Source organism: Leopardus geoffroyi, chromosome B3 (assembly GCF_018350155.1).
Source record: "Leopardus geoffroyi isolate Oge1 chromosome B3, O.geoffroyi_Oge1_pat1.0, whole genome shotgun sequence".
In the NCBI taxonomy this organism is placed as follows: domain Eukaryota; kingdom Metazoa; phylum Chordata; class Mammalia; order Carnivora; family Felidae; genus Leopardus; species Leopardus geoffroyi.
Window position 1 is genome coordinate 107317984 of NC_059337.1, and position 24327 is coordinate 107342310.

General features: G+C 34.3%; 1 protein-coding gene across 6 annotated transcripts in view; it reads right to left on the reverse strand.

Annotated features, from left to right (window-relative positions):
* CB3H14orf39 (chromosome B3 C14orf39 homolog) overlaps positions 1 to 24327 on the reverse strand; it is a 53592-nt gene that overhangs the window by 8632 nt on the left and 20633 nt on the right. For all 6 annotated transcript variants that reach the window (XM_045451157.1, XM_045451153.1, XM_045451155.1 and 3 more), the window contains 7 exons: positions 22475 to 22605; positions 21698 to 21774; positions 14705 to 14790; positions 14339 to 14397; positions 8192 to 8253; positions 6658 to 6836; positions 4826 to 4961 (listed from right to left, as the gene is read on the reverse strand). In XM_045451157.1, the coding sequence (XP_045307113.1) occupies positions 4826 to 4961; positions 6658 to 6836; positions 8192 to 8253; positions 14339 to 14397; positions 14705 to 14790; positions 21698 to 21774; positions 22475 to 22605 (730 nt within the window). The remainder of the gene's footprint in view (positions 1 to 4825; positions 4962 to 6657; positions 6837 to 8191; positions 8254 to 14338; positions 14398 to 14704; positions 14791 to 21697; positions 21775 to 22474; positions 22606 to 24327) is intronic.

Here is a 24327-nt window from a genome sequence, read left to right on the forward strand (position 1 = left end):
ATTTAGGTTACCTCTGTTTTTTTTTTTTTTCTAATACAAATTACACTTGAATAAATACTGTTATGCACAGATTTATATTTTTTTTTTAATTTTTTTTTTCAACGTTTATTTATTTTTGGGACAGAGAGAGACAGAGCACGAACGGGGGAGGGGCAGAGAGAGAGGGAGACACAGAATCGGAAACAGGCTCCAGGCTCTGAGCCATCAGCCCAGAGCCTGACGCGGGGCTCGAACTCATGGACCGCGAGATCGTGACCTGGCTGAAGTCAGACGCTTAACCGACTGCGCCACCCAGGCGCCCCTATATTTTTTGACAATAAGGAAAACTGTTTTTCCTGGAGATTTTATAAGTCACTTGAATTATTTTTCCATGATTTATTCACCTAAAGAACTTGTATATATCTTATTAATCTCTATAAGCTCTTCATATATTAAAGATATTAATCTCTTCTATTGCAAATATTGCATATCACATTATCATTTTGCCTTTAAAAATTTTTTTTAACAGGGGCACATGGGTGGCTCAGTTGGTTGAGTGTCCGACTCCTGATTTCAACTCAGCTCATGATCCCAGGATTGGGGGATCAAGCCCCACATTGGGCTCAGCGCTGAGTGTGGAGCCTCCTTAAGCTTCTCTCTCCCTCTCTCTCTCCATCTCTCTCCCCCATGCTTCCTCTCTCTTAAAAATAAAAAGAAATTAAAATATAACAATTTTATATGGAACCAAACCCTTCTATTTTCTTTTGGCTCATCTTCCACTGTTTTAATGCTCAGAGAATCCTTCCTCTTCTTAAGATCTGATGAATATTTAAAGTTCCAAGACTTTTAGCCCATATCACTGATCAATTTATCAATCCTTGTACCATTACCACACTTTGCTTGCTCTAGGTTTCCCTTCACCAGTCTTATTTTCCACAATATTATCTTATTATTAATGTCTGTAAATCTGTAATACTATTTCATTCATAAAATGTATAAATTGTCTTATCTTTTTATCAGTCTAATGATGATTTTATAAACTCTCAATTTTTTTTCAAGGAACCAACCAATTGGCTTTGTCAATTCTCTCTATTGCTTGTTTTCTATTTCATTAATGTCTCTTATCCCCCTTATTTTGCCATTCTATTTACTTTGGGCTTATTTTGTTCTTCCTTTTCTAGATTTTCAAGGTGAAAACTTACATCACTGATTTTAGACCTTTCTTTTCCATTAATTGAATTATTTAAATATAAACTAAATTATTTAAAGCTATGGTTTTGTTCTGGTTTGGGCAACATCCTACAATTTTGATACGCTGAATTTTTCGTAATCATTTCAAAATCTTTTCTAATTTCTCTCATGATTTCTTCTTTGGCCTACGACCTAATTATTCAGGTTTTTCCTTCTACCTTATTATTGATTTCTAATTTAATTATATTGTGAGCAGACAATGTACTCTGTATGATTTCAATCCTTTTAAATTATTAAGACTTATTTTATGGTTCAGAACATGGTCTTGGTGAATGTACCATTAGCACTTGAAAAGAATATAGAGGCACACCTCAGAAATATTATGAGTTTAGTTCCAGACCATCACAAAAATGTATCACAATAAAGCAAGCCGAAAGAATTTTTTGGTTTCCCAATGCATATAAAAGTTGTGTTTACACTATACTGTAATCTAGTAAGTGTGCAATAACATTATGTCTAAAAATGCACATAAATTTTAAAATACCATACTTTATTGCTAAAAAAATGCTAACCTTCATCTGAGCTTTCAGTGAGTTGTAATTACTGATCATAGACCACCATAACAAATAATAATGAAAAAGTTTGAAATATTGTCAGAATTACCAAAATGTGACACAGAGAAAAAAGTGAGCAAATGCTTTTGGAAAAATGATGCTAGCAGACTTGCCTGACACAGGGTTACCACAAACCTTTACAAGAAAGCAGTATCTGCAAAGTACATTAAAACAAGGTATGCCTGCATAAGCTGCAGTTGCTGGATGTGTTGTTCTATAAATGTCAGGTCAAGAGGTTGATGGTGTTGTTCAGATTTTATAGATCTTTATTGATTATGTTGTCTAATTCAATCAATTGCTTAGAGGGGGTTTTTTATTAAAAATCTCCAACTAAGTTTGTGTTTTTTTCTATTTCTCCATTTAATTAAGTCAATTTTGTTTTTTAATATTTTTTATAGTTAATATACAATGTTATATTAGTTTTGGGTGTACAACTTAGTGAATTGACAAGTTTATACATTATGCTATGTTCATCACATTTACAGCTATTATCTGTCCCATTACATTGCTATTACAATAACATTGACTTCCTTATGCTCTGCTTTTGTTTCTGTATTTTGAAGTTGTCATTAGGCACACATTTGTCATTGTTGTATCTTCCTAGAGAACTGGCCCTTTTGTCCTTAAGAAATGCCCTTCATGATCTCTAGCAATATTCTCTGTCTTGAAGATTATCTAAAATGATGTAAGTATAGCCATTGTGACCTTCTCTCACTTAGTTTTTATGATATATCTTTTTCCATTCATTTACTTTCAACCAGTTTTTATCTTTATATTTAAAGTATATTTCCATTACCCATTTATCTCTAATTAAGAGTCTATTTTCTGGTTTCCCTCTTTTTTTCCTCTATGTTCATCTGTGGTTTTTTTTTTAACGTTTATTCATTTTTGAGAGAGCGTGAGCATGGGAGAACCAGAGAGAGAGAGGAAGACAGAATCCGAAGCAGCCTCCAGGCTCTGAGCTGTCAGCACAGAGCCCGACGCAGGGCTCAAACCCACGGACCAGACTGTGAGATCATGACCTGAGCCGAAGTTGGACACCCAACAGACTAAGCCACCCAGGCTCCCCTGTTCATTTGTTTTGTTTCTTAAATTCCACATATGAGTGAAATCATATGGAATTTGTGTTTCTCTGACTGACTTATTTCACTTAGCATGATATGCTCTAGCTCCATTCAGTCATTACAGATGGCAAGATTTTACTCTTTTTGATGACTGAGTAATACTCCTGTGTGTGTGTGTGTGTGTGTGTGTGTGTGTGTACACACCACATCCTCTTTACCCATTCATCAATCGATGGACATTTGGGGTTCCTTCCATAATTTGGCTATTTTGTTTTATTTTTTTAGTTTTCAAAAAATGTTTATTTATTTTAAGAGAGAGAGAGAGAGAGAGAGAGAGAGAGAGCACACTCACACACAAGCAAGGGAGGTGCACAGAAAGAGGGAGAAAGAATCCCAAGCAGGTTCTACACTGCCAGCGCAGAGCCCATTGTGGGGCTTTGTCCCACAAACCGATAGATCACAACCTAAGCTGAAATCAAGAGTCAGATGCTTGGGGCGCCTGGGTGGCGCAGTCGGTTAAGCGTCCGACTTCAGCCAGGTCACGATCTCATGGTCCGTGAGTTTGAGCCCCGCGTCGGGCTCTGGGCTGATGGCTCAGAGCCTGGAGCCTGTTTCCGATTCTGTGTCTCCCTCTCTGTCTGCCCCTCCCCCGTTCATGCTCTGTCTCTCTCTGTCCCAAAAATAAATAAACGTTGAAAAAAAAAAAAAATTAAAAAAAAAAAAAAAGAGTCAGATGCTTAACCAACTGAGCCACCCAGGCACCCCAATTTGGCTATTGTTGATAATGCTGCTATAACATCAGGGTGCATGTATCCCTTCAAATCAGAATTAAAAGTCATGGAATTTTAAATATTCATTAGATCTTAACAAGAGGAAGGATTCTCTGAGCATTAAAACAGTAGAAGATGAGCCAAAATAAAATAGGAAAATTCCTGGATGTAGGGCAGTTCTATTTTTTAAAAAAGAGAGAGCAAGCAGGGGAGGGAAAGACAGAGGGAGACAGAGGATCCAAAGCAAGCTCCATGCTGACAGCAGAGAGCCTGATGCGGGGCTCGAACTCACGAACCGTGAGATCATGACCTAAGTCGAAGTCAGACACTTAACTGACTTAACTACCCCGGCACCCCAGGGCAGTTCTACTTTTAACTTTCTGAGGAAACTTCATACAGTTTTCCACAGTGGAAAAAAGTCAACTAGTGTCGCATCAGAGTGTAGTCTTAACCACTACACTGTGCTGTCTCTACTGATCAAATAAAGTACATCTTAATTTTCAGTTTCAATTGTCAAATACAGAAATAAGCACTTTACTATCCTATCACTGAATAGTAGAATCACTATCACTATTAGAAGAAAATTACGTCTTCTAAAAAATTAACTGATGATGTTACTATGTACACATATGTAGATAAAAATACCAATTAATAACCTGGAGAATTTTTCACACTGAGAATATGTGAAGTTTGGTTAGTAGACACATGAACTATAAAGCCAAATTTATTTTAAAGTGCCTTTAACTGCAATGTAAATCAACCCTATACTGAGATCCTTTTTTTTTTATAAATAGATATCAACTGAAGGTACCTGAAATTGAAAACAAAAACATAATGGGAAAACTGTGCTATTCTATCAATACTCAGAATATTCTAAAAAATTGCCTGTGCTTCGTATTCTGCCCCAAGACAGTTTGACAGTAAAGAATTAAAATTACTTGAGGTTATAGTGTACAGTTTTTTATTTTTCTTATTTTCATCTTTTAATGTTTTATTTATTTTTATGAGAGAGAGTGCAAGCAGGGAAGGGCAGAGAGAGAGGGGGACAGAAGATCCAAAGTGGGATCTGTGCTGACAGCAGAGCCTGATGCAGGGCTTAAACTGACGAGCCATGAGATCATAACCTGAGCAAAAGTTGGATGCTTAACCGACTGAGCCACCTCCAGTGCAATTTTTTAGAAATAAAACTTTAGCTCCCACCTATTACCTGATCTGATGAGATTTCTGAATCAAATGTAGAATCAAATAGATTCAATCCAGGAGATCTAGAAGTATAATTCATAAGAAAAGAAAATCCAGGGGATTCCTTTTGTGTTTGACCTTCAGGCATTATATTTCTATTTCTGTTACAGAGAAATAAGAAATAATAAAAATGTTAAAAAAATATATTACTAAGTATGCAGACTGGTAAACACCATAAGAAATACCATAGAAGTAAGAATTAGCACAAGTAGGGAAAGGGAAGGAATAGTTATTGAGGTGACACCTCTCAAGAGGTGACAACCTCTTGAGAAAAAGATAGTTTGAAGTGAAAAATGTTAAATAAAGTAGAACAATCAAGTATGGGATGATGATAACAATGAAGTTCAACTGAGAATAAACCCTAAACTGCATTCAGGGTCTATTCTAGGTATTTCCATTGGCATTAACTTACATATTCCTCACAGTATCTCTATGAAATAGATATTACCACCTCCATTTTACAGAAGAAAATTTTGAAGCATAGAAAGGTTAAATGACTTTCTCCAAGAAATGTAAATGCCAACTTAAATTCAGCAATCCAGATTCAAAGTCCAAGCTTTTAACTTTGAAGCTATACTGTCCCCAACACGTTGAAAGCCAATTACAAGATTTTAGTCTTAATGAGAAGTCAGTCATTACATACTGTTGCATAAGGAAGTTAAACTAGAAAATGATTTGGGAAAAATAATTAGAGAAGACAGTATACAACACAGTAGTCAAATGCATGAATTCTGGAGGCAGAAATGCCTGGATTTGAATCACAACTCTATCACTAATGAGTTGTATCACCTGTGATTCTGTTTCCTCTTCCTCTAACTATAATAGTGTATTTACATCTCATAAAGTTTATAAAATGTTTAGACACAGTTAATGCTATTGTTAAATATAATAGATATCTGAAGATACTTCCATAACTGTCTCCATGACCATCAATGAATCACTTAACTTTACAGATTAGTTTTCTCATCCATAAACAGAGGTTTTAGTATATGGCTGCCATTCTTTTTACAGTTCTCAGATTTGATTATGAGTTCTAGTTTGAAGATACTGTGAGTCAACAGCATGACTTTCACATATAAAACGTTTATTAACAATTCAAACTACAGAAGTAGAAAATGGGTGAGAGATTCCTGAAGTGAAATTTGTTTGACATATGTTTTTTAAAAATCTTAAGGTAAAAAAAAAAAAAAAGAATCTTAAGGTTTGTAGTTTTAAAAGGGATTAAACTACACAAAAAGGTTAAATACAGCACTATTCTCTTGGCTGCAAGCTACAAATCTGTGGTTTCCAAAGTTAAATAATCATGTTAGAGATATTTCTGCCTACCTAGGTTACTTGACAGATGGCAATTCTTGCTTTAGACAACATAAAGGAAAATTACAGCTGGAACATTATTCAGTGATGTCCACAAGCTATACCGTACGTGACAGTTGCTTTTTAGCTTGACATTTAACATTTTTCCATACAGTTTTTATCCTTTGGAAAAATCTAAAATCTATATACTATTGCACTGGGTAAGTACTCAGAATCTATGCCATCTTCATCTAAGTGTTGTAGGAAAAATGGGGAAGAGGTTCTATGGAACAAGAATGGCAGAATGCTAATAATTATTTGAACAGGATAATAGGTACATGGAGGTTCGTTATGCTAGTCTCTCCTTTATGTATTTGAAATATTCCATATAAAAACCTTTTTAAAGTTATAGGTACTAGACATTTTACTATTCCCATCAATTATTTACATAATATTGGCCCAGTATATAGATTCTTTAATTATAATTATTGATTAAAATCCTACATTTCAAAAGAGGGGGTTTTAGGAAACAATGATTTCTCCAAAGGTTCAGGTGTTTTCACAGCTTCAGGAGTTCTTAAAAATAAAGGAATTTCAGGAGTTCGTGGAAAATTCTCAGTCCTTTCTTCTACTTCATCACTATTATCTTCTATTGGCTTCCCAAAACGTTCTGCGCATATAACCTACAAATTCAAAATAACAGAAAACTATAAAAATGAATGCTATTACATTAACAAACTCACATATATATAAAAGTGTATGAGGTAGAAAACACCATATTAATCTATTATGTTGTCATTTCATAGACAAAAGAACTAAAATATTAATTGATGAAAGTGGTATCAAAATATAACTGCAAAATACGGAAAAATAACTATTTTTAATTTTCTAATTTTTCTTTTCTTCCCTGATCCACCTCCCCTACCTCTACCTGAAAAAGGAAAAGATAACCAAAACATACTGAAACTGATGAAGAAAAATGGTTAGGAATGACTTTTTTAAATTTCCACATCATGCTCTGACTCAAGAATTGTATATGATAGCTCTTTAAAAGGAAAAAGTAATTTAATTCTAAGCAATCTTACTCTCATCAGTTATGTTCTTTATACTTTTTTGCCCTTATAAATTCATTATACCATTTTCTCTGCAAAGGTTGAGAAATTCAACAGAAATTGACTTTTGTAAGGTAGGAATATGATTTCTCAAATATGTTTGCTATACCAAATATCATTTCAGAAACAATTTGGGGGGCGCCTGGGTGGCGCAGTCGGTTAAGCGTCCGACTTCAGCCAGGTCACGATCTCGCGGTCCGTGAGTTCGAGCCCCGCGTCGGGCTCTGGGCTGATGGCTCAGAGCCTGGAGCCTGTTCCCGATTCTGTGTCTCCCTCTCTCTCTGCCCCTCCCCCGTTCATGCTCTGTCTCTCTCTGTCCCAAAAATAAATAAAACGTTGAAAAAAAAAAAAAAAAGAAAGAAACAATTTGGGTCCCTCTACCAAAAAAATTAAAATGTGCTTTTTATCTGTGTTTCTTGAGCAGTATTCTACTATGTCATTTGCCTTGTTTTAACCCTTAGTACTTAGTAAAGTCAATATACATTGCCTACATCTATCATTAAAGTTGTCCACTGTTAAAATATATTTTGAAGAGATTTTTGTGATAACCACTGGTTTTGATTAGCAAATCATTCAATTCTACCAAACAAAACTGTCTTCCTCAGTTGTAATTTAGTTGCAGTGTCAGTATGTGTGTGTGTGTGTGTATATATATATATATATATATATATATATAGTCATATATTAATGACAACTCTTTTTTGTATATTTTCATGTCATGTAAACTTTTTGTGGCTTCATTTTTTTAATCTAAATCTCTTCTAAGGGATAGAAGCTTTAACACCACAGCAACTCAATTACTAACCAAATAACATCTAGACCTCACATAAATAATCTTCATTAAACATAATCAGAAATTAAAGTGGAAACAATACTTTAAATTGGAATATTTTGCTTAGAAATTAGAAACCAAACATTAGACTTACTTGTGAAGTACATTTTAATTCTCTCAATGGTCTTACCGTCCCTTTATCTTCACACTCAGCATCTATTTGTTATGGGAGAAAAAACTGGGTTTTTTTACAATTGCAAATAAAACAAACAATAAGAAATTTAACTGTTTTTGACCCACAAAAATTGCAATTTCATATAGTTCTACCTAACACAGAAATAAGAGAATAAAACCCACATGAACAGTTTAACAAAGAAAATTATAGAGAATACTCATGTTACCACCACCCAGGTAAAGAAATAGATCATGCACACTCCATAAGGCCCCATATTCCTCATATCCTCCTCCTCACAGATAATCACTCTCCTGCCTTGTGTGATAATTATTTCCTGGATTTGTTTTATATAGTTTTATCACCTGAGTAATATAGTCTATTTTTCCTGTTTTAAAAAGTTATATGATGAAATGGTAATGTATGTGTTGTCTTGTTTTTTTTGTTCCAGCATATGCTTGTGAAATTCATCTGTATTGCTTCTTATAGACATAACTTGCTTACTTGTATTGATGTAAAGGATTTCATTGTATAAGTACAACACAATATATCTACCTATTCTACTAACAAATGGGCATTCAGGGTGTTTCTACTTCAAGACTATTACAAACACTGATGACACATACATTCTTTTGTATATATATACTTGTATGTATGTACTTGTATTTCTCTAAGTATATATGTAGGAGTGGAATTACAAGATATAGGGTATTTATATCTTCCATTTTACCAAATTTTAAATTTTTCCAAAGTTTAGTTTCCAAACTATCAATATTTTTGTGGCACCTAGCCATCCCAAGTTACCTTAGGAGCCCATTCAGTTTCTAGTTATAATTTAGATATGGTCTCAATACTCATTTATAAATGAGTTTCTCCCAAATAGTTATGAGTTCTTATCGTCCTATATTCTCATCAACACTTAGTATTACCAGACTTTCTGAATTTGCTAATCTGTCGGATGTGTAGTATCTCACTGTGGTTTTATTTTTCAGTTTCCTAATTTGCTAAGCATCTTTTCATATGTTTATTTGAGCCAAAAGTTTCTCTATTTGAAGTGCCTATTTGCGTATTTCGCACGTATTTCTAATTGGGTTGTCTGTCTTTTTCTTCTTGGTTTGTAGAACTTCTTTACACATTTTTGGAAACCAGTCCTTTGACAGTTTTATGTATTGCAAATATATTCTCTTGTCTTCTTTTTATAACATCTTTTGATGAATGGAAACTCTTAAGTTTAATATAGCCAAATTTATCAATCTTTGTTTTATTATTGGGCTTTTTAATTATTTAAGAAATTCTTTCCTACCTCTAATATGTTTTTCTATTTGACCATCTGAAAGCTTTATAGTTTTGCCTTTTGCATTTAACAGTCACAACCATGATTTTCACCACAGATTAATTTCCTCAAAAGACAGGCTGAGAGACTGCTGAAAAGAATCTTTTTTTTCCCTAAGATAACTGCGTGCCTTTTTGGGTATGAAGCCTTACCATATATGCTCAATGGTAGCTAGGAATATGACAGATATGTGCATTTTCCCACATATTTGTATTAGGGGTGCATTGTTCCTAGAGATCAACTATTCCTCCCTGTCTAATGCTCTGTCAGCTTGTTATATATACAGGATTATAAACAGGTGGAACAAATCATATGTGAAGATAAGATAGGGTTCTTTCTTCCAGAAGAAAGCAGGAAGAAAATCCATCACGTGGAATCAGCATATTATGTTGGCTGAACCCTATTTTGAGAGTGGGAGAAACAGATTTACATTATGAGACCATTGTGAATGTACATATATTTACAGAATTTTTCTACTGCAAAAACGAGCCAGTATTTTTAAGTTTTTATTTGAATTCCAGTTAGTTAACATCCAGTGTAATATTAGTTTAAAGTGTATTTAGTGATTCATCACTTACATACAACACCCGGTGCTCATCACAAGTGCATTCTTTAATCCCCACCTATTTAACCCATCCCTCCACCCCCCTCTCTTCTGGTAACTATCAGTTTGTTCTCTACAGTTAAGAGTCTGTTTCTTAGTTTGCCTCTTTTTCCCTCTATGATCATGTGTCAGTTTCTTAAATTCCATATTGGGGTGAAATCATATGGTATTTGTCTTTCTCTGACTTATTTTGCTTAGTAGGATACACTCTAGCTCCATCCACATTATTGAAAATGGCAAGATTTCATTCTTTTTATGGCTGAGTATATCTATACACCACATCTTCTTTATCCATTCATCAGTTGATGGACACAGGCTGGGCTCCTTCCCTAATTTACTTATTGTTGCTAATGTTGCTACAAACATTAAGGGGCATGTATCCCTTTCAGTTAGTATTTTTATATTCTTTGGGTAAATATCTAGTAGTGCAATTGCTGGATTGTAGGGTAGTTCTATTTTTAATTTTATGAGGAAATTCCATACTGTTTTCCAGTGGCTGCACCAGTTTGCATTCCCACTAACAGTGCAGAAGGGTTCCCCTTTTTCCACCTCTTTGCCAACATCTGTTGTTTCCTGTGTTGTTAACTTCAGCCATTCTGACAGGTGTGAGGTGATAGCTCATTGTAGTTTTGATTTGTATTTCCCTGATGATGAGTGATGTTGAGTATCTTTTCATGTTAGACATCTGGATGTCTTCTTTGGAAAAGTGTCTATTCATGCCTTCTGCCCATGGAGTAATTGCTTTCTGGGTGTTGAGTTTCTTAGTTCTTTATAGATTTTAGATACTAACACTTTATCAGATATGTCATTTGTAAATATCTTCTCCCATTCCATAGGTTACCTTTTAGTTTTGTTGTTTCCTTCACTGTGCAGAAGCATTTTTTTTTTATGAAGTCTTAACAGTTTATTTTTACTTTTGTTTCCCTTGCCTCAAGTGACATTATCTTGAAAGAAGTTGCTATGACTAATGTCAAAAAGGTTACTGCCTGTGTTCTTCTCTCGGATCTTAATGGCTTCCTGTCTCACATTTAGGTCTTTCATCCATTTTGAATTTACTTTTATGTATGGTGTAAGAAAGTGATCTAGTTTCATTTTTTTGCATGTTGTGTGCAGTTTTCTCGACACCATTTGTTGAAGAGACTTTTTTCCAAATTGGATATTCGTTCCAGCTTTGCCAAAGATTAGGGGACCATATAATTGTGGGTCCATTTCTGGGCTTTCTATTCTGTCTCATTGATCTATGCGTCTGTTTTTGTGCCAATACCATACTGTCTTGACCACTACAGCTTTGTAATATAACTTAAAATCTGGAATTGTGATACTCTGGCTTTGCTTTTCTTTTTCAAGGTTGCTTTGGCTATTCAGGGTCTTTTGTGGTTCCATACAAATTTTAGGATTGTTTGTTCTAGCTCTGTGAAAAATGCTGGTGGTATTTTGATGGGGGTTGCACTTCTATGTGTAGATTGCTTTGGGTAATACAGACATTTTAACAATATTTGTTCTTTCAATTCATGAGCATAGAATGTTTTTCCATTTCTTTGTGTCATTGTGTCACCTTTATTTTATTTCATCAGTGTTTTATAGTTTTCAGAGTATAGATCTTTTTACCTCTTTGGTTAGGTTTATTCCTAGGTATCTTACGGTTTTTGGTCCAATTGTAAATGGAACTGATTCCTTGATTTCTCTTTCTGTTGCTTCATTTTTGGTGTACAGACATGTAACAGATTTCTGCACACTGATTTTGTATCCTACAACTTTACTGAATTTATGTATCAATTCTAGAATTTTTTTTGGTGGAGTCTTTTGGGTTTTCTATATAGAGTATCATGTCATCTGCATATAATGAGACTGACTTCTTCCTTGCTGATTTGGATGTCTTTTATTTCTTTTTATTGGCTGACTGCTGTGTCTAGGATTTCCAATAATATGCTAAATAATGGTGGTGAGACTGGACATCCCTGTCTTGTTCCTGATCATAGAGGAAAAGCTCTTAGTTTTCCCCCATTAAGAATAATAATAGCTGTGGGTTTTTTGTATATGGACTTCACTATGTTGAGGTATATTCCCTCTAAACCTACTTTGTTGAGAGTTTTTAAATCAAGAATGGATGTTGTACTTTGTCAAATGCTTTTCTGCATCTACTGAAACAATCATATGATTCTTATCCTTTTTTATTAAAGTGGCATATCACATTGATTGATTTGCAAATATTGAACCACCCTTACATCCCAGGATTAAATCCCACTTGATCGTGGTGAATGATTCTTGTAATGTACTGTTGGATTAGATTTGCTAGTATCTTGTTGAGAGTTTTTGCATCCATTTCATCAGGGATATTGGCCTGCAGATCTCTTTTTTAGTGGAGTCTTTGGTTTTGGAATCAGGGTAATGCTGGCCTCATAAAATGAGTTTGAAAGTTTTCCTTCCATTTCTATATTTGGGAATAGTTAAAAGAAGAATAGGTATTAACTCTTTAAATGTTTGGTAAAATTCAGGGCAACTGGGTGGCTCAGTCAGTTAAGCATCCAGCTCTTGATTTCAGCTCAGGTCATGATCTCACAGTGGGATCAAGCCCCGTGTCAGGCTCTGTGCTGATGATGTGCCCGCGCGCGCTCTCTCTCTCTCTCTCTCCCCCCTTACCCCTCCCCCGCGCTTGTGTGTGCACTTGCACTCTCTCTCTCTCTCTCTCAAAAATAAAATAAATAGACATTAAAAATAAATAAATAAATGTTTGGTAAAATTCTCCTGTGAAGCCATGTGGCCCTATACTTTAGTTCGCTGATTTTTTACTGATTCAACAGAATGAGCCGTTTTTAAAACTTCAAAATAAAAGTCAGTAGCCCACATGCTACAGACAAGAAGAAATGAAAACTTTCATACAGCCTAATGAGTGGAATAATTGTTATCCATACTGGATTACCAAAATATGTATATATGTACACATGAGATAAATTATGTTACGCATTATATTATACTTTGTTTATTTATTTATTTATTTATTTATTTATTTATTTATTTATTTATGTGATACCCTTGAAAATTTCCAACAGCTAGTTGATTCTAGGATAATAAACTCATATACATACATATATTTATACACACACACACATATATATACATATATATATATCTCTTGTAACCTTTCTACGATTTTATTTAAAGAAAATAATCCAAGATAGTAAAAGATTTATGTAAAAGAATATAGTAGCATTACTCATAATAGCAAGAAAACTCAAACTGGAAACAAAAAAAAATTTTTGAGAGAGAGAGAAGGGAGAGTGCATGCACACAAGTGTGCACATGGGAAGGGCAGAGGGACAGGAGGAGAGAAAATCTTCAGCAGGCTTCACGTCCAGCACAAAGCCTGATATATGGCTCAATCTCACAACCATGAGATCATGATCTGAGCAGAAACCAACAGTAGGACACTTAACCAACTGAGTCTGAGTCACCCAAATGCTCCCTAAAATACTTAATATTTTGAGAGAAAAGCTAAATAAATAATAGCATATCCTTACAATGGTATATGATACAGTCATTAAAAATAAAATCTATTTTTTTTTTTAATTTTTTTTTTTCAACGTTTATTTATTTTTGGGACAGAGAGAGACAGAGCATGAACGGGGGAGGGGCAGAGAGAGAGGGAGACACAGAATCGGAAACAGGCTCCAGGCTCTGAGCCATCAGCCCAGAGCCCGACGCGGGGCTCAAACTCACGGACCGCGAGATCGTGACCTGGCTGAAGTCGGACGCTTAACTGACTGTGCCACCCAGGCGCCCCAAAATAAAATCTATTTAATGGCATTAAAAAATACCCTCAACAGTATATCAAGTGGAAAGAAAAGGATACAAAATGATATACACAAGCATGTTTCAAATTTGGGGAAAAAAATAAAAGAAAAAGACACACACATACATAGGAAAAAAAATAAGACAGAAATATATACCAGTATGGATGGTGTCAGTTATATCTGGGTGATGGTATCTTTGTTTCTTTTGTATTTTTCTCTGTTTTCCAACTCTTTTACAATGAAATGATATGTTTTATATTTAGTGAAAAAGTGTTTTTAAAACTAGGCATGCATGGTCAGTTAACCAGAGATGCAAACAATCCAAATAATGTATTTAAATAGTATAAAAACCAGATATAATGTTATTCCCACTTCTTAGGAAAAATATAAACAGCAAATACCTGTATCTCCTTTTTCAAACCATTGATTGCAATTTGATTGTTTCTGTGGGGTTAACAATCTAAAGTAAAATAAATAAAATTTAGGTATTATTTGCTCAGTTGATAAATTATTTTAGAAATTAAAACATTTTCCTATTTTTAAATATTTTGTTTTTTAAAGTTTATCTATTTTGAGAGACAGAGAGGAAAGGACAGAAAGAGAGAAAGAGAGAGAATCCCAAGCAGGCTCTGCACTGACAGTGCAGAGCCCACTGTGGGGCTCAATCCCATTACCCCAGGATAATGACCTGAGCCAAGATCAAGAGACAGATGCTTAACCAACTGAGTCACCCAGGCACCCAGCATTTTCCTATTTTTAAAAGTTACCTGAAATGCATCGTATTTTGTGAATTTTTAATAGCCACGGCATTTGAGCATTTTGAATGTTTACTCACAGTAGAGTCATTAAGTACCTGAACAAAAGAAATGAAGCATTAGAATTGGCTACATAAACAACAAAAATTTTTTTCTTGTCATGGCTACTGAAGGCTCTCCAAGAACATTGTCATCCTCTTCCTCATCATCATTATCAATATGAACAACCACTACAAACATCAAATGAAACCACTATATACAAAATATTAAGTCAAATACTGGGAAACAAAGGTTAAAACTCTCAAGGAATTTGATATTTTGGACAAGTATAACAACTATGCTTGGTAGCACTTTGACATTTAAGGTAAACTTAAAATTTTTATCCCATATTTATGATTAATCAAGTCAATCTTACCATTTTCTCAACTGATTTCTGTGTCTATTCTCTGTAACCTCTTAAATTCAACATAAAAAAGCAAAACAGCAGATTAAAGGATTAAAGGCTGAAATTTTATTTTTTATATATGTGTGGAAAAGGTAATATTTCATTTTTAACTTTAACTAAATTTAATATCAATATCTAAGCCACTGCTTTATTTATTTTTGTGTTGTCTATTTCAAGTCATTCATTCTCTGTAAGTGACTCATTCTGAAGAGTTTCTGATTTTTATTTGACCCAAAATAAAAATATCCTTAATAGGAAAGTTTATCCCATTTGTTTTTGTTATAACAGCCACTGGTCTTAATTCTGTCATCTTACTGTGCTTTATATAAGACCTTGTCCTTTAAAGGGCATTTGTCCCTTAAAGAACAAGTGTTGTTACTGCTTTATGTTTTAAACAATATACATGTTTCTATTGGTCTCTTGGTAAAAGTATTTATACAAGTTAAGTAGTTGTTTAGAGTAGATGCTAAGAATTAAAATTGTTGAGTATGTGCATTTTTATGTGTAATAAATACTATGAACCAGTCCTCTGAAGTAATTATACCAAATAACATTCCACTATTGACTTCAGTAGATATTATCAAATGTTGTAGTGTACGCAAATCTGATAGGTGAAACCATATATATCATTGGTTTAATATGTTTTTCCCTTCGCCCCCGAGCTCAAGCATCTTATTATGTCTAGTGACACTCTGTCTTTCTTTTTCTGTAAATTGCTTATCTTTTGCCCATTTAAAAAGTTAATTTGTATTAGTATTTCTTTGTATGTTATGCATACCAATCTCCTGTCCATTCTGTCATTCTCTTCAACTTTGTTGGTGTCTTTTGTCACACATTAAGTTTTTTATTTTAATGTATTCCATTGACTAGTTTTTCTTATACCACACTGTTGTAATTACCACATTTTGATAATATTTAAAACTGTTCTGGGATGATGAAAAGTTCTGGAATTAAGACAGTGGTGACAGTTACACTACCTTTTGAATACACTAAAAACCACTAAAATGGACACTTTAAAATGGTGAATGTTATGATAAACTTTTAGGCATCTAATAGTATGAGTCTCCCTTATGTTGTTTAAAAAGATCTTATATTTTAAATCTTTATTTGAACTCATTTATTAATATGTTAATGTAGTGAATCATATTGATAGACTTTTCCAATGCTATTATTGCATTCCTTGGGAAAACCATGTTTTGGTCATAATATATTATTCTTTTAATGTTACACTGCCAAATTAGGTTTGCTGATCATTTATTTGGGTTTCTACATGTATGTTCATTCTTGAGACTAACGTACAAATTTTTTTCATTCACTATCTCTGTCCTTGCTCCCTAATAAATTAACTATGTATAATTTGTTGCATAGCTTCCAACTTCTATGCTCTGGAATTGCTTAAATAAAAAGATTGCCCTCAACTGGCAATTTTGCCTCTCAGGGAATATCTAACAATGTCTGGAGGTATTTTAAGTTTATTTATTTATTTTGAGAGAGTGAGAGCAGGGGAGGGGCAGAAAGAGAGAGGGAGAGAGAATCCCAAGCAGGCTCTGCACCATCCATGCAGAGTCCCATGTGGGGCTCAATCTCATGAACGGTGAGGTCACGACCTGAGCAGAGATCAAGAGTCAGAAGCTTCTGCACAGCAAAGGAAACAACCAACAAAACTAAAAGGCAACCAACGGAATGGGAAAAGATATTTGCAAATGACATATCAGACAAAGGGCTAGTATCCAAAATCTATAAAGAGCTCACCAAACTCCACACCCGAAAAACAAATAACCCAGTGAAGAAATGGGCAGAAAACATGAATAGACACTTCTCTAAAGAAGACATCCGGATGGCCAAGAGGCACATGAAAAGATGTTCAACGTCGCTCCTTATCAGGGAAATACAAATCAAAACCACACTCAGATATCACCTCACGCCAGTCAGAGTGGCCAAAATGAACAAATCAGGAGACTATAGATGCTGGAGAGGATGTGGAGAAACGGGAACCCTCTTGCACTGTTGGTGGGAATGCAAATTGGTGCAGCCGCTCTGGAAAGCAGTGTGGAGGTTCCTCAGAAAATTAAAAATAGACCTACCCTATGACCCAGCAATAGCACTGCTAGGAATTTACCCAAGGGATACAGGAGTACTGATGCATGGGGCACTTGTACCCCAATGTTTATAGCAGCACTCTCAACAATAGCCAAATTATGGAAAGAGCCTAAATGTCCATCAACTGATGAATGGATAAAGAAATTGTGGTTTATATACACAATAGAATACTACGTGGCAATGAGAAAAAATGAAATATGGCCTTTTGTAGCAACGTGGATGGAACTGGAAAGTGTGATGCTAAGTGAAATAAGCCATACAGAGAAAGACAGATACCATATGGTTTCACTCTTATGTGGATCCTGAGAAACTTAACAGAAACCCATGGGGGAGGGGAAGGAAAAAAAAAAAAAAAAAGAGGTTAGAGTGGAAGAGAGCCAAAGCATAAGAGACTCTTAAAAACTGAGAACAAACTGAGGGTTGATGGGGGGTGGGAGGGAGGGGGGGGTGGGTGATGGGTATTGAGGAGGGCACCTTTTGGGATGAGCACTGGGTGTTGTATGGAAACCAATTTGACAATAAATTTCATATATTAAAAAAAAAAAAAAGAAAAGAGTCAGAAGCTTAACCAACCAAGCCACGGAGGCGCCCCTGAAGATTTTCTTCACTGTCTTTTCTTAGGGATGAAGTGGTATTGGCCTCTAGCTCACAAGGTGACCCTACAACAAAGAATTATCTGGCCCAAAATGTATATAGTGTCATGGTTTAGAAACTCACTTTATTCCTAAAGGTTTGGTAAAATTTACCTGAAAAACTCATTCCCACGTGTTTTGAAAGGGGTGGGTGTGTGTGTGTGTGTGTGTGTGGCAGAGGGAGAAGGGAGGCACATAAAGAAGAAAAGAGGAAAACAGAGAACTGCTTACATTTCAGTTTCACCTACATTTCCATTTCTAGTTAATTGATCTATTCATGTTTTTCTTTTTCAGGCTATTTAATAACTTATATTGTGCTATAAAATTGTCCCCCTCACCTACATTTTCAAATTTACTGATATAAAGTCTTACATAGTATTCTCTTAAGACTTTGAAAAGATTTCTTCCATATATTCAATGATACGTACTCTTCCCTCTCTATTTTATTAAATATAATAAAATTTATTTTATTGATATTTAAAAGTTATTAATTTTTGGCTATACTGATTAACCCAACCTTTTAATTTCATTAATTTATGTTTTTCTCTATATTAATCCCTACTTTCTTTGCATTAATTGTTATTTTCCTATTTTGAGTTGAACTTTTCATGCTTGGAATTAAACTTTTCCTACTTAAAGTTCAGCTACTTTTAATCTTTATTTTCTATATTTGTTTTCAAATATAAATTTCTCTCTGAGAAGCAATTTGGCTATATTCCACAGGTTTTGGTTTATAGTATTCTTTTAAATAGTTTTTAAGTTTTCTTTTTATTTCTTCTATAACCCCCAAATAATTTGAAAGTGTAAATCTCCTTTCCCTCTGCTAAGTACTTTTTTTTTGAGAGGAGGGCTATATTTTTGTTTAACTTATATTTTTTATAGGTAGTGGTAAGTGAAGAGAACAACGTTTTAGAATTGATTGAGGTATTCTTTTGGTTCTAGTAAACAGTTAATTTTGGTGAATACTGCAAGTATCAGGAAAAGAAAGTATAAAGGGAGCCTGAGAAATGACACTGTAGAAATGGTCCTATCATCCCTGATTAGTGAACCTGAGTCACCTACTTTAGAATTTCACTGCAGGTAAGAGAAAAATGTTTATCTTGTTTAAGATGCTGTTATTTCATTTCATTGGTTTTGTATTGTTAAATGTGTAACCAAACTAAACCCTAAACTCAAGATACTACTTTTTTTGAGAAAGCTATCCTTTTTAAAATTATGGATTAAATACTTTCTTGGAATTCCATTAATTTTTATTTTATTTATTTTGAAAATGTATAATTTGGTTTATCGTGGTTCTTATGACTTGGTGAGTTATTCTTTTTAAAAACATGAAATATATTTTTCCCTATTAATGCTTTTTGTCTTGAACTCTGTTTTTTAATTTTTAAATTTTAGTTAACATACACTCCAATACTGGCTTCAGGAGTAGAATTCAGTGATTCATCACTTACATACAACACCCAGTGCTCATCACAAGTGCCCTCTTTAACATCCATCACCCATCTAGCCCATCCCTCACCCACCTCCCTCCATCAACCTTCAGTTTGTTTTCTATCATTAAGAGTCCTTTGTGGTTTGTTTCCCTATTTTATATGGCATTGTAATAACAATGTTTTTGTCCCATTGTTCTACCTTTACCCTTCATTTGTCAAGTTTTTTCAGCTCTTCTATTTTAAAAGTATGTATATGGCTGTACCACTCTAGAAAACAGTATGGAGTTTCCTTAAGAAGTTAAAAATAGAACCAGCCTACAATCCAACAACTGCACTACTGGGTATTTACCCAAAGGATATAAAAATACCAATTCAAAGGGATACATGCACACTGATGTTAGAGCAGCATTATCAACAATAGCCAAATTATGGAAAGAGCCCAAAAGTCCATCGACTGATGAATGTATAAAGAAAATGTGATATATATGTATATGTATATGTATATTATATACATGTGTGTATTATATATATATGTATATATGTGTATATATGTGTGTGTGTTATATACACATATATAATGGAATATTACTCAGCCATCAAAAAGATTGAAATCTTGCCATTTGCAATGATGTGGATGGAGCTAGTGAGTATTATTCTAAACAAAATAAATCAGCCAGAGAAAGACAAATCCCATACGATTTCACTCCTAGGTGGAATTTAAGAAAACAGATGAACATAGGGGCAGGAGAGAGGCAAACAAACCATAAAACAGACTCTTAACTACAGAGAACTAACTGAGGGTTGCTGGAAGGGAGGTGGGCAGTGTATGGGCTAGATGGATGATGGGGATTAAGAAGTGCATTTGTCTGATAAGCACTGGGTGTTGTATGGGAGTGATGAATCACTAAATCCTACACCTGAAACTAATATTACGCTGTATGTTAACTATCTGGAATTTAAATAAAACTTGGAAAAAAATAAAAGTATATGTCTGTATTTTGTTTATATATCCCATAGAAGCATCTCTGTCACATTTCTGAATACTGATTTGTTCAGAACTATTTATGGCATCTTATTTTCTATTTATAATGCATTCTAGTTATTTTATCTACTCTTCCATCCCTGCCTTTTGTTGGACTGATTAAGTTGTTCCATCATTTTTCTTCTACTGTTTTAAAACTAGTGCACGTCATTTCTCTTATTTTGGTTACTCTTACATGTTTAACATACACGCATAAATTCACATTTTCCCAACAATATACAAGTGAATCAGTATTTGTATCTTCTCTCTACTTCCATCCCCCCACCCCAAGAAAAGAACTTGGGAAAACTTTTGTTTCCCTTATTTATCTTCCTACCTTCATCCCATATTGATCTCATCTGAAATTTTAGTACCAGATTTAAACATTTTTGTAATTAATACATATTTACGATAAGTTTCACTAATTAATTTGGTTACCACTACCCCTCTATCTGTATGTATTAATTACAAATTAATGAAAGGCAATTATATTTTCCATTGAGAATTCCCCCCTGGACTATTTTCAGGAAGAATGGGGGAAGACAGAGATGTGCCACACCAGAAGCTAGCTTTCTGAGTGGTATGCTCCTTATTTTTCTTAAGCATGAAGAACCCCCTAGAAGGGCGACTGGGTGACTAAGTTGGTTAAGCATCTGACTCTTGACTTTGTCTCAGGTCATGATCTCATGGTTTCTGAATTCAAATCTGTGTTGGGCTCCGTGTTGATGGTGCAGAGCCTGCTTGGGATTCTCTCTCTCCCTCTCTCTCTCCACCCCTCCTCTGCATGTGCTCTCTCTCAAAATAAACAAACTTAAGAAAAGAAGAACTCCCTAGAGTTACCATCTACCTCTCTAACCAAAGCTCCTATACTTACTGCTTCCACCTACAGACAGTGATCCATTGCTGATGCCTAGCCAAAGGCAGAGTAGATATGAGTTGAACAGGTGTTAGCTAATTAACTCCCACTGAAGTAACCCAACCAATTTCCCTATTCATTGTCCCCAGACCTATACCTTCTATAATAGTGTTCTATGCAAGTCCTGGGTCACAATTTCCCCCTTCAATCTAATCCTGTTTTCCTCCTTCAGAAATATCTGGGTTTGACTAGGTACAGGGCTTGGCATTTTTAAATATCTTTTCTATTTTTTAAGAGTAAGTGAGAAGGCTACAGTATATGTTCAGGCTGCCATATTGAAATTCTTTTAAGATTTTTAGACACTGAGGTTGTAGTAATGGCTGATTTAATATATTTATAACACACACAAACACACACACACACACACACACACACCCATGTTCTAAATGCAATACAATCATTATCTCATTTAATGCAAGCAAATATTTAATTTGTACTATTAAAAAGGAAATACCTACCTGCATGTTGTTTCCTTTCTGCCTAAAGTCAATATTGGCAAGCTTTGACTGTTTCACAGAACTTTCTTCTTTTTTATCTAGGTTATTAAATTGTACAACCTCAAATGAATTTCAGAGATAGAATCAAATATTATGCCCAAAATTCAACATAAACTTGTAATTAAAAAAATCAAGTTACAAGAAGATTTAATTTAAATTATAGAAGTGTGTGGAATTCCTGCAAACCTTTTAATTTCTCACTATATAAACTATCATAACAAGCATGACTGTAAAATGAAAACCAGCTTACAAAACTACATCTTTATAATGAGGAACCAAATAAGACTGAGGTAAAAAGAACAGCTAGTGCAGTTAATCTAATACAATGTAGTTAATCTAATCTGCAGATCCACTGAATGAAACACGATTCAAATATCTCAGTGACTAGGTCACAAATATCATTAATACAAGTCGGCTACCCACTTTAATTACATACACTAATAACACAACTCCTCAAATGAAAAATTATTATTCATCCTCCTCTGGCAGCTGTGTGACCCAACCAGAACACTTGTTTTAATGTTATGCGGATGATTTCTCTCTCAAAGAGAAAAAAGTTAGGGATAGAAGGCATATTGTTCACTCTCAGAAAGAATCAAAGTGATACTTTCTGAGTCTATTGGTCTCTAGTATTGTTTGTTCTTGCTTACACCAAATGATAACAAAATTTGCTTCTGCCTTTTCTTCTATGTGTTTACAAAGAAAACTAAGTTTTTAAATAATTAACAGATACTGTACCTACAACTCTTGCCTCTGAAGAATGCATTTTCATTGGTCTGACTTTCTCAGATTCATATGGAAGAAATAATCGACTGTTTTGAGGGGCTTTATTCAATATAAGTACATGTTGTTCATCTTTTTCAAAAATTCTGAAGGGTAAATTACATTAAATATTTAGTAAGTAAAAAATTAACATATTTTAAATCTAGAAGAGACTTATATACTATATAAATTCATTTTGCAGATAGTAAAACTGAGTTTCAGAAAATTTAAAATATCTGCCCAATAAAATTATTTACTGGTGTCACAGCTAAAACACACTTTTCCAGATTAAGTCCAGTGCTCTTCTCAGTATACCACACTCTCATTTTAAAACATAATCAATTTACTCAAGGGATACAGGAGTGCTGATGCATAGGGGCACTTGTACCCCAATGTTTATAGCAGCACTTTCAACAATAGCCAAATTATGGAAAGAGCCTAAATGTCCATCAACTGATGAATGGATAAAGAAATTGTAGTTTATATACACAATGGAATACTACTTGGCAATGAGAAAGAATGAAATATGGCCTTTTGTAGCAACGTAGATAGAACTGGAGAGTGTTATGCTAAGTGAAATAAGTCATACAGACAAAGACAGATACCATATGTTTTCACTCTTATGTGGATCATGAGAAACTTAACAGAAGGCCATGGGGGAGGAGAAGGAAAAAAAAAAGTTAGAGGGAGAGAGCCAAACCATAAGAGACTCTTAAAAACTGAGAATAAACTGAGGGTTGATGGGGGATGGGAGGGAGGGAAAAGTGGGTGAAGGGCATTGAGGAGGACACCTTTTGGGATGAGCACTGGGTGTTGTATGGAAACCAATTTGACAATAAATTTCATATTAAAAAAATAAAATATAATAATTTTAGGAGAATTTCTAAACATGTTAAAAAATTTCTAAACAAAACTTTATCCACAAATAACATGCTACAGATTTCAGAGTACTTCAAACTTTAAAAATAATTATTCAGAAACAATTCAGCTACATGAATCCAGAAACCACTAAAGCAATAACGCAAATCATAAATGGGTCTTTTTAGTTTTTTACTTAAAATTTTACTTAAGTTTTTTACTCATTGAATTTTTCCTAAAGAAATAATTTTAATTAGTTTTAGTTAAATAATTCAAATGATGTTATTTATAATAACTATGAAATAGATATTGAGTAAAAATGACTAAACAGTTACATAAATTCCTCTCAATATAGAGGATTTTTACAGTACTAAAAAGTCAATGAAATGAAATTCTGTACATGTACTTATTTCCTACTCAATTTCTTTGGAGAATTAAAGACAACATTATTATGTTTGTAAGAAGTGGGAGGGGGGAATCAAGAAAATTAATAGATCCAAGGAAGTGGGATCAGAGAAATTAACTTTGGAGAGGAAATGTGTTGAAACATCAGGACAAGAGTAATGGAGCCTACTAAGGAGATGAATTTAAAAAGAATAAAAAAGCATTCAGGCAAAAAGAGAAAAGGTAGAAATTTTATCAGACACAGCAACAGTAATACATCTATTTTTCTGTCACACAGTAACAGGTAAAATCTAACTTTTTTTTTTTAATGCCTCCATCACTGATGTCTGCTTTATCACCATAAGGATGAAAAGCAAGGAAACATATGATGCCACAGATTCAGTAGCATTTTGATTCATCTTCACTCTCTGTGGCAAAAGAACGCTGGTGACAGAGTGAAAAAAAGGTAAATACAGGGGTGCCTGGGTGGCTAAGTTGGTTGGGCATCCAGCTCTTGTTTTCAGCTCAGGTCATGATCTCATGGTTCTAGGGACAGAGTCCCATGTTGGGATCTGCACTGATAACAC